This window comes from Dreissena polymorpha, chromosome 9 (genome assembly GCF_020536995.1).
Source record: "Dreissena polymorpha isolate Duluth1 chromosome 9, UMN_Dpol_1.0, whole genome shotgun sequence".
In the NCBI taxonomy this organism is placed as follows: domain Eukaryota; kingdom Metazoa; phylum Mollusca; class Bivalvia; order Myida; family Dreissenidae; genus Dreissena; species Dreissena polymorpha.
Genome location: NC_068363.1, coordinates 37,333,555 through 37,345,090, shown reverse-complemented (window position 1 = coordinate 37,345,090; position 11,536 = coordinate 37,333,555). Strand labels below are relative to the sequence as shown.

Genomic DNA, 11,536 nt, shown 5'->3' with positions numbered 1-11,536 from the left:
AGCGCTCTATAACCAGGTTTAAACCCCCAATGCTTTGCATTGACCGTTCCAAGGCGGTGACCCCAGCTTTATTCATATTTTGTGTTTATGTTGGCTTGTATTGTGCTGTATTGTGCTGTTTTGTACTGTTTGGGCAATCGGTCACTTGCCTTAAATAAAGGACCAACTAATTGTTTTTAATGAAAATTCAATACTGCTCCAGCAGCTGGAGTTTCACTTCTTTATATTGTTATTCTTTAGCAAGGAAACACAATTCTAAAGATGGTTGCCAGTGCAGCAACCAATTGTGAAAAAAGAGACATATTGTTGTTATTTTGTTTAAGTTATCTCTATAACACAAATATGAGGACAAACAGTTCACACACATCTCGACCTGTGCTTTAAGACGCTCTTTATAAATTTGAATGGGTTGTGTTCATTTCAAACATGCGATATAAAAAGCTATAACATAATTTTGAAAACTGAGTTGCGTCTAAGATTATGCAATAGCAAACAACTTCAGTGCCTTCAGCGCTTTGATTAGAGGCATTCCACGAGATCTTAGCACGCGGCCTGACATTACAATGTGCCTGATGAAGCTTCCGCGACGCCAAAATAATGTATAACAATACATTTTCAAGCGACATGCTTAGAGATTTATAAACTGAAACTTATCAAGTAGCCTCAACTTTATACAGCGCGACGTATAGGGGACTTATGCCGCATATAGACTTTAGGCTTCAATGACACGCTCTGATGTCTCACTGTGTGGTTAAGAATAGAACATGACATGATAACCGTAATTACGCTAAGTGTTCGGACACTGAAAAATAATTATTATTTTTCGTGTCCGAAAATTTAGATTCGGAAAATTTTCAAACGAAATGAAATGGGTGTCCGAAAATTAGGAGACAAACATTAAATGTCCGAAAATTATAATTATATCGAAATGAAAGCAATAAATCAATGGACAATAGTGTTTCTTCATTACCATTAAAACAACTCCACAGCTTTGCTTACTCTTGTCTGAAATGATACAGAACAAATATAGTAAAAACATTAAACATACTGCTTCCTTAATAGGAAGATATAATGTAAAATGCTGTTGGGTGAAGCGATTGTTTTCTAACGGTACACATGATTATTTAACCAATTACGCAAATGTTATGGTCCATAGTCCCTCAGACATGCGTCTCCCAAGTTTTATGACCTTAATCCGTTTGCAAAACCCAATGATCAAAATGTCACAAGATAAGCGAATACAGTGCCGAAATCTGGTAAAATAGCGCTGTAATCTATACTGTAAGAAAATGTAGAGTGATAAATGATACACGAAAACGCTCATGTCCGAAAATTAAGAGTCACGAAAAATAATTATTTTGGCCTAAAAGGGGGTGTCCGAAAACTTAGATGGTACCAAAACTTAGAGTAATTACGGTAATGGGTCTGTCGTGTTACATTAATTCACATACATGACCATATCGGCACAGCTAAAATATATCATATTTCAAAGTAAAAAAGGGAACAAAAAGTATACTGTAAAATGAGTCAAATTTGTAACGAACCAAAGGTTATATTTTATATTTTCGTTAATGATATTTTATTTATATATTTTAGACCTGCAGTAATGTTATTTTCATCAAATGACACACGGACAACGGATCATGAAGGCCTCTTTCCTTACAAAGAAGAAGAGAATCATCGTGGTCATCCCGACGAACGACAGTACAGAGGATGAGAAGGACTACTTTTACAATAGACTGTCAACCATCATACAAGACAGACCAAAGAGAAACATCATCATTTTACTGGGTGACTTCAACGCCAAGATCGGCAGTGATATGAGCAGATCATGGGGAAGCAAGGGTTAGGCGAGATGAACGACAACGTGGAGAGATTCGCCGAACTGTGCGCCACAAGTAACCTGGTCATCGGAGGAAGTGTTTTCCATCACAGAAGGATACACAAGTAGACTTGTCTGTCAACGGAGAACCAGATTGACCACTTTTGCATCGCAAGGAAGTTTCGTCGCTCTCTTCAGGATGTACGTGTCAAGCGTGGAGCAGACGTGGCTTCGGACTACGATCTCCTTGTCGCCCAATCGAAACTAAAGCTGAAGAAGAGTTAACGCCAACGTGACAACACTGCCACACTTTAAGACACATGGAAGCAAGAAGAGTTCAACTAGTTCGAGGTCCTAGAGCAGAAGTGACAGATCGTGAAAAAAGAAGTGACTTCAACATGCCAGGAAGTACTGGGCTCCAAGTCGTACACCCACAAGAAGTGGATATCAGCAGAGACGCACCAGAAAGTTGCGGAAAAGACGAGACAAGAAGGCAAGTGTAAAGAACAGCATAACACGAGCCGCGAAAGTGAAAACACAAGAAGAGTACACCGAAGCAAATAGGAGCGTCAAGCGAAGTATTAGAGCAGACAAGCGGAACTACCTAGAGACGCTTGCAACAGAGGCGAAAGAGCCTATAAGAACAGAACTAAAGATCTGTACTCCATCACCAATTGATAAGCAGGAAAGTTTGCACAGCCACAGAGGCCAGAAAGGGGGAAAAATGGAGGAGTAATAACATATGACGAAGGGCAGTTGAAGAGGTGGATTGAACACTTCCAGGGGCTACTCAAAAGGTCAGCCACCGGAGATTCTGGCAGCTACAAGCGATCTGCCAATCAAGTTTTGCACTCTTACAAAGAAAGAGATCATCAGCGCCATCAAGCAATTGAAGAACGGCAAATCTGCAGGACCTGACAGCATACCGGCAAAGGCGCTTAAGGCTAACGTGGAGACCACTGTGGAGCTACTACACCTACTCTTCAACAAGATATGGGAAGAAGAAGAAATTCCAACAGAGTGGAAAGAGGATCAGATCGCAACCCTGCGCATCATTCTGGAATAATCCCTGGAGTGTAATTCGCCGTTGTATGTCACCTTTATTTACTATGAAAAGGCGTTCGACAGCGTTGACCAGGAGTCCCTCTTGATACTTCTGAGACACTACGGAGTGCCAGAAAAGATCGCCAACATCATCAGAAAGTCTAATGAAGGAATGACCTGCAGAATCGTTCATTGCAGACAGCTCACAGATGCCTTTAAAAGTAAGACCGGTGTGAGGCAAGGCTGCTTACTATCACCTTTCCTGTTCCTTCTGGCCATAGACTGAGTAATGAATACATCGACGGAGCAGACGCGGAATGGAATTCATTTGACACTGTGGACACAGTTGGAAGACCTCGACTTTGCCGATGATTTGGCTTTTTTTCTCTCACACACAACGACAGATGCAGGAAAAGACAATTATGGAAGTGACCAACTCAGCTAGACTGAGCCTCACCATCAACAAAGGGAAAAGCAAGGTATTCATTAACAATGCATCTAATTGGCACAAAAATCACAGTCCAAGGCAAGGCGTTTGAGGAGGTGGACAGCTTCACCTATCTCGGCAGCATTATGGACAACTAGGGAGGAACGGATGCAGATGTCAGAACCCGCATCGGTAAAGCACGAGCAGCCTTTCATCAGCTGAAAAACATCTGTGGATCCAGCGAAATTGGCATCAACACCAAGATTAGGCTCTTCAATACCATCGTGAAGCCACTACTCCTCTATGGAGCAGATACCTGGAAAACCACTGTCATAACCATAAAGAAAATACGTGTCTTCATCAAGACCTGCCTCAGGAAGATCCTCGAGATCCGCTGGCCAGACAAGATCTCTATCGAATAATTATGGAGAAGAACAAAGCAGCAGCCAGTTCAAGACGACATTCTTCAGAGACGTTGGCGGTGGATAGGTCACACCCTTCGCAAGCCTGCATCCAATACGACGAGGCAATCTCTCACATGGAGCCCCCAAGTGAAAAGGAAGAGAGGGCGGCATAGAAACACATGGCGCTGTGACCTGGATGCATATGCTAAGCAGATGGGCCAAACATGGGGGCAGCTAGAGAGACTCGCCCGAAACCGAGACGCCTTGAGGAAGCTGGTTGGCGGCTAGATGGGACTACAGGCGAAGATGAGTTGGGGTGAATGTTATTACATCAAATGATGAAATTTGAGTTAAAGATACTTTTTTTCAATAAAGAAAACAAAACTGTGGCCGTGCATGCATTGCCGTCTCTTGCACTAAAACTTAGGTTTAGTGCTGAATGCATAACAATTAGATGAACGCGTTTTCGAGAGCCGAAAATGATCTTCTATTTTTGTTGTTTCCCAAGTATGTTATCATCTCGCGCTAAAGGTATGGAAACTCAGATATAAATCAACCAATCATCAAGATGATTGGCTCGTTTTTTTTCTTCAATATTATTAGTATACCTGTGGGTACCAAGTTATCCGTCACCGTTAATAAGCGTTGCATTAAATATCTTTAAAGGCAATTTGCACCATTGAAAGCAAGTTTGCATCACTAAATAATGGGACTTGCATTACAATAATGGGAATAAATAGTCGGCATATCTAGAGTTAATTTTAATTACAACAGATTTTCTACAATCAAAGTGGTGTAACAACAACTATGAACAGATAAGTACACATGCAGGAGCAAACACATGAAGGCAACATGAAACACTTGAATTTAGTCTAAAGTCATGCACAGTCTATGTAATGATATTATAGGTGTGTTTTGATATATATTTAACAGGTAATTATATATTAAGTGGTCATCTAGATCTACATATGATAACTTTTTTTTCGTTTAAATAATCATATGGTTAATAATTTAAATGGTCGATGGTTGTTTATTTGTAAAAACCTTATGTCCGATGCCATTTTTTTGTTGATTGCCATGTTGGGTAAGTGACGATGACATGTTTGTCATTTACGGTAACATTTTGATTGAGTCGCGCATTGCGAAAATTTTCACATTGCCATATAAGGCCAGCGTAGTTGAGTCGCGAAGTCTGGTCAGGAGCGACACGTTTCGCGGTATCATTATTGGAGAACGTAGTTCATGACCGGTCTGTGCCAATTCGCAGGCTGGTCAGAAGTTAAGCTGGCCGCATATGGAATCAGGCCCTTTTTATCACGACGCGGGTCATATGTCGAAGGTAAATATGTTCATTGCAATAATTTATTAGCCCTGCAAAAGTGCCTGTGAAAATGACGGGATTGTTCTTATAAATGAGTCATTATCAAATCATTATTTTTTACAATAACACAAATATATACTATTATATAAAATTAAATAATACATTCTGATTATAAAACAAGTATTTACTTTTATATGAATCTAAAAATAAATTGTCGATTATAATCCAAATTAATACTTATATATACAATCTAAAAATAATTTTTTGATTATAACATAAGTATATACTAGTACAAAAGTGTATACAATAACATAAAATCTTAAAATCACAAACAAGTGCAATGTACGCATCAGCAGTTTGAAGAAGTTTCATAACAGTATGTCCTAAGATACAAAGAAACACAATCTTTAAGAGATAGACTACCTTATGAGTAAATTAAGAAAAATCCTATTTACAAAAAAAACCAACCTAAAATACATAAACTATCGTTCAGTGGAAACAACCAAACACGTAAATAAAATGAAAATACTAGTAGTCATATTAACTTTCCATCATATTGTGCATGTTAATAACAAAAGTAGTGCTATACGAGAATAACACTTGGCGCAGGCCAAAAAGCAAACGACTGCCAAAAAGAACATGTGAGTCATTTTTTATAAATTTCCAATAACTGGTCGTTGCCGAATCTAAAGGAAGTCGTAATGTCTCAATGCAATCACTAACTTGTATCAAATAATTCAAATACATATATATAATTTGCTAATGGGCAACTAAATGAATGATTTTTGTTATTAGACGTATATTTTAAAGTAAAAAAAAGAAAACATATCTCTTAATGTGTGCAGTCAGCATCTTCTTTATTCGAACAATCTTAGTTTAGCTTGGCATGGCTCATTGGTTTCCTCATCATACGCATTGAGATGAAGTTCTGTGTCACCAAAAATGTACTCGACTGCAATGCTTCGTTTGTGTGGCGACTTTTTAATGGTAACATCCAGTGATCCAAGGGATCTGCAACCTGGTTCATCCACGTAAGTCGGCGATGGATTGTTTTCATCGGCTGTAAATACTCGAACAGCTACTGAAGTAGTATTGGAAACTGAGTTTTGGTACGTTTTTTTGACTTTATGACCGATCTTCACCTCAGTGCCGATATCGATAAACGTAGAAAAACAACCATCACATCTCTCAACACCGTCTACGACCTTGTGACGTTTTGGATCGTGTTTTCCTTGTACGAAATCAGGATCCACTTTCACCCCGTATGTAGAATCGAAAACCCGGCTTTGTTTCCGAACGCATCTTTAATCACGTCATGGACGAATGTAGACTCAGAAAAACCACCGACCATCAGAATCATAGAAATTTTCTTTCCGCATGGTTCTTTTTCAAATATGGCCTTCATGTGAGCCACAATCTTATCAGTTGCCTTGCGAAAGCAACCTTGCAGAAGCTTTGCATCAAACTTGGCCTTATCGCTGACGAAGGTAATCTGCTTATCTTTTCCTGCGTTTTTGATGAGCTGCTTTAAATCTTTCTTTACAACTTTTTGACAGGTCTCGTTCAAAGACACGGGCAGCTTCATGTTGATCGTGTCTTTTGTGCCAAGACCAATCTTTCTCTTGACTGCTTCGAACTCACGCATGAGTTCCAGGTAGTCATACTTTTGCTCCTTCATGAAAGCGGCCATCGTGGGACCTCCAACAATGGAGCTGATAAGTTGGATGAACTCGCTGTCCACGAATGTTCCACCCCAGGGCCCTCCACTGGCTCGATGTACTTCTTTCAGGTTGCCGGCAGCAACCTTCTCGTGAACAGTTATGTCCGCCGTTCCACCTACAGGAAAGGGAAACAGTTGTTTTTAAGTTTCCATGACTATACACTAAATAGATATCGTAAACTGTTTTTTAAAGAGAGAAATCAATTTATTTTACCATGTCAATTTTGAGTATTAAAACATAATTTTGGCAAAGGCCGGTGTCATTAAGTAAAATAGTATTTTATTTGTTTAAAGTTTAAAGTTTAATGGTAATTAATATCGGTATCAATTATAGATGGTACATTAATTGTGATATTATATTTCGTAATGGTTGGTGAATTAAGTGAATGAAAAAAGTCACAGACCGGGATGCCGAATGGGAACTAGTCTTAAAAGCAACCTGAACCCACGAAGACATTCATCCGCATATATTACCTCCGAGATCAACAATCATGTATGTGGTTCCCGGCTTGGAATCAGAGAAGCCTTTCTCACCTCCCATGCTGAACTTCTCAACCGGAAGATACTGACAGAAAAGGGAAGCAGCCTCTGGTTCAAGGCATATTGTAAGGTTTTCAGATGGAATGCCGGCCTGAATAAAAAAGGTGAATGTATTGAGGTAATGGATCAAATGTAAATTGGTATCGTTTTTTTTTTCCTTAACACTCGCATACATGTATTGTTCTGCTTTGCAGAGAATATGGGCGCCCAATTATACTATGTCTTTAGTCTTAGAGTAAAGGTGTTTAAAACATAATAATTTTTGTTAAATGATTACTCTGTTGGCAGCCTCTCGCATAAAACCTTTCGCCGTGTCGTCCCATATGGCGGGAACTGTAAGCAACCATTTGATTTCTGTTGGTTTGACACTGATGCTTTTGTCCTCTAGAAGTTTGAACAGATGACCTGTCAGTGCTTCTATTGACCGACTGAACACTTTGATTGCTGGTAACCTACGACCAGACTCGTCGTCGATTTCGGTATGGGTACCCAAGCCCTGAGAAAAGTAGGACATCTCGTTATCAACGCAGCGAGTGGTTAGTGTTTAAAATGTTCCAAAGTATTACGTGAGATATAACTAACAGTTATTATAGAAATCTGAAAAGAGAACATTACTCTATATCAAACTTGTATTGACCAAATCCATGTAAAGTACATGGCATTATCATTCAATAAAGCGTTTGATAAGACCAAAATGGCATGATATATGATAAAGGTATAATATTTTGGTAAATTGAGCTCCATTTGATCTTAAGGGCACTGAAATAAGAAAAGGTTTTAACATCACTTTGTTGGTTTACAGCAGATCTCTTTTTTGCATACTCACACTGGAATCGTGGAGCCTCATTTTAAATCGCCTGAAGTAGTACCAGTTACCGTGGTTATTGTCCAAGCAAAGGTTAGCGTATTTCTCTTCTGCTTCATAACCAAAACAGTCTAGATCGCCTTTGTTATCTAACAGAAGACATGTCGGAGTTTTCATTGACGTCAGTTGAGTTTTACCGCTGTTCCAGGCTTGTGGACTCATGATCTTGAAAGTAGGATTCTTTGAGTCATAGTCTTGTGTAAGCTAAAACGCGTATCCGGAATAAGTCGTCCCGAAGTCTATTGCTGCCACAATGAAATGTGTGTAGGACATTTTCCAAAATTTACATTGAATCTGAAAGGCAGACCTAAAGCAAATTGTAAAACGATACTTGCAATACTAATTTTGTTTGCCATTTCCATAGTTCTATTTGGCGATTCCAATTCGATATATTGAACCGCTAAAAATAACAAACACGGGTTCTTCGCCAAACATGCAATTAATGATCGCGTCTTGCTAGATGACAAGTAATAACGATTTACGTTCACGCCGGTAATGCGGACACTTTAATAATATATGGCACTTCGATAACAAAGAACAACAAAATTCGCTGTTGAATACTGTTATAGAGAGCATGCTATAAATAACAATTTCTGGACTGACGGAAATAAAAAAACAAATCATCAAAAATTTGCTTCATTTCTTTATCCCTTTCGAATATGAGCATGATTTTTTTTCATGGCATATTCAATTAAGACACGACATCTCGGTTCTCTCGTCGGTCTACACCATATCAGCGTGCCATATTTGTTAAAAGTATCCATTATCCGACGTGTCCGTTATCAAAGTGTCTACAACATCATGCATACCTTTTTTTAAACATACCCTGTCTTCGTTTTTCATTGAACATTATCAAATTTCAGTATTTAAGCACAGGAATTTATCTACATGCTGGGATAGCAAACACCTTGGTAAGAATAGTAACAATATAAATAAACGCATTTCAAGTAGAAGATAAAACTCGGATATCAGAGTGCCCAATTTGCTGAGAGTTTCCGTTATCCTAAGTGTCCTTTATCGGGTATCGAAGTGTCTACAAAATCATGCATACCTCGTATCAAAAGATACTATATCTTCGTTCATTTTTCATTGAGTACTATCAAAATTTTAGTATTTGAAGCACAGTAATTACTCTACATGCTGGAATAGCAACCACTGAATTGCAATATTTTTAACTATTATTTTGTTGAAATATGTACTGATCATCCAGTTTATGCTGTTTTTCCGAAGGAATTTTCTCATAATTTGGCAAAAATCTATAATTCTTCCTTAAAATTCTTCTTTTGATATCATTAGATTTAAGAATAAATCGTTTAATACGTCTGAAATCGGTGTCGATCAAGGTTATGAAGCACTCAACGTGAAATTTCAAATGATTCATACAAAACTGTCTTTTATGCACTCGTTGAAATTCTTAAGAAAAAAAATGTTTAAAAATGTTATTTGAAATAAAAAGCAACACTAACCAGTGTGCTTCGATCTTTTAACGTTCAATTGTGAACACCACATTCACGTGATCCTGCACCCTGTAGATTACCGGCAAACAGTTCTGCTTTAATTTGTAACTGTATGACCACGAATGTCATAATAAACACAAATGCATGAACATTACCAATAAACCGTAAATAATTTAGGGCAAAATAAACCGTAACCATTTGAAATAATTAAAATATTTCAAGTTATACAAAACATATCGGAGGATAAAAAAATCATCGTCGCATTGATTCGAATAAATAAATTATTATTGTGAGCTAATCATTTAAGTAATAAACTAAATTTGTCGTATGATATTTGATAAGACTAGGTTCAGGCTTTAAGGACCGATCCATCAAGTGTACAGCTAATGAAATTAAATCATAACTCTCAAGAACTTAAGAAAAACCCCAGCAAAAACCAACCATGGCTACGCGCTTTTATTTATAACAGTGGCTTTTACTTTCGGTTTTAAAACAAATAATTATTATTGCGATAATACGTTTATGACAACTTATAACACATTTATAACTTAAATAAGTATGAAGTAAATACGGACACAAACAACGGAAAAGTTTATCGTGCTTTAAGTCTAAAAATTATGAAACCAAACCTAACTAAATACCTGTTCTATGTGTCTGACAATCGGCTATCTAAATAACCTTTGAGTACACTAAATCACCTCCTGTTTCATGAAATGGGCTTCTTCGAAGAATAGATCTATAGACTTGGGCATTGCATGTGATATTATACTTCCGCCTAGGAGTTTGCTTGTAACTTCAGTGTGTTTTGTTGTCTCTCTGTTTTATGGAACACTGAGTAACAATAAATAGTATTTCACCTTTTGTGGTAAACTATCATATAATGTATGTAATGTTCTTCTGTATTTAATATGAAAATATATGTGATTTAATTAAGAGTGAAAAATAACGTTACACAGAACTTAACGTCTTTAAAGTATTTTCAAAATAATAAAGGCTGCTATTTTAAATATTGAGATTGTACTATGGATAGTTTTCTCAAATAGATATAGCCGTCTAAATATAAGAAAAATGAAACTACAGAGAAATAAGACCATTGTCTATTTATAGAAAAGTTACCAATTGCTTATAAAAACATGACAATTCATACAACAGATCACGTAACATGACACGGTGATTAAATGTTGGGTGACCGCCTTTAAAAAAAACTTTGGTGTTGAAGCTCATGTTAATTATTGGTCTATACTTAGGAGTGTCAGGGGATATCACCGCAGTGTGTTTTTTCACGCATTAAAGCGAGAATTAACCCCCATTTTACTGCTTATATTGAATACATACCAGCATTGTGGCATTCGTTATAGAAGTTTATAAAATTATAAAAAAAAATCAAAAACAAATACGTACGAGAAATAAGATCCCATTTAAAATTGTTTGAGAAACAAATATTTAAAATGACAAATTTCTATCTAAATTAATTAAAAGCAAAATTATGTAAAAATATATTGTTGCAAGATCATAGAAATTACTGTAACTTAACATGAATACATAATGCATCGATTTGTTAAGGATGCTTTTCTTCCATCACCGGTTCATGTTTCAAGGCAAACTAGACCTCATGACATGGCATAGCGTTCCAGTGTGTTGAGTGCACACTGGTGATAGATCGAGTACAATGCACGAGGTCTTATAACACCAGACGATCTAGATTTGTTAAATGAGAAAGCGCTATCTTTTCAACTTATGATAATTTATCATTTTCGAATTTAAGAAAATTGTATAAAGAATATTTAAATTACGCAATCTGGATTTAACACTTTCAACACGTTATCTAAAAGTACTGGTGTCGGGGTCATAATGGAGGTTATATTTGTACAGAATAATGTGTAAAAAATCAATATCACCTTAAGACAGACACAAAATAACGTGAATGTGAAGAGAC

At 37.2% G+C, this 11,536-nt stretch overlaps 1 protein-coding gene across 3 annotated transcripts; it reads right to left on the bottom strand.

Moving 5' to 3' along the window:
- Positions 1–4,445: 4,445 nt before the first annotated feature.
- LOC127845831 (heat shock 70 kDa protein 12B-like) lies at positions 4,446–10,381 on the bottom strand. Of its 3 annotated transcripts, none has more exons than XM_052376988.1 (5): positions 10,242–10,381; positions 8,105–8,388; positions 7,556–7,774; positions 7,213–7,369; positions 4,446–6,854 (listed from the first exon to the last, which is right to left on the bottom strand). In XM_052376988.1, exons 2-5 carry the CDS (start codon positions 8,303–8,305, stop codon positions 6,274–6,276), a joined length of 1,158 nt encoding a protein of 385 aa, XP_052232948.1. In that variant the 5' UTR covers positions 8,306–8,388; positions 10,242–10,381; the 3' UTR covers positions 4,446–6,273. The 3 variants fall into 3 exon arrangements, with proteins under 3 accessions (XP_052232948.1, XP_052232946.1, XP_052232947.1); XM_052376986.1 differs by having other exon boundaries at positions 8,105–8,437; positions 10,242–10,324; XM_052376987.1 differs by having other exon boundaries at positions 8,105–8,450; positions 10,242–10,322.
- Between the last annotated feature and the right edge of the window lie 1,155 nt (positions 10,382–11,536).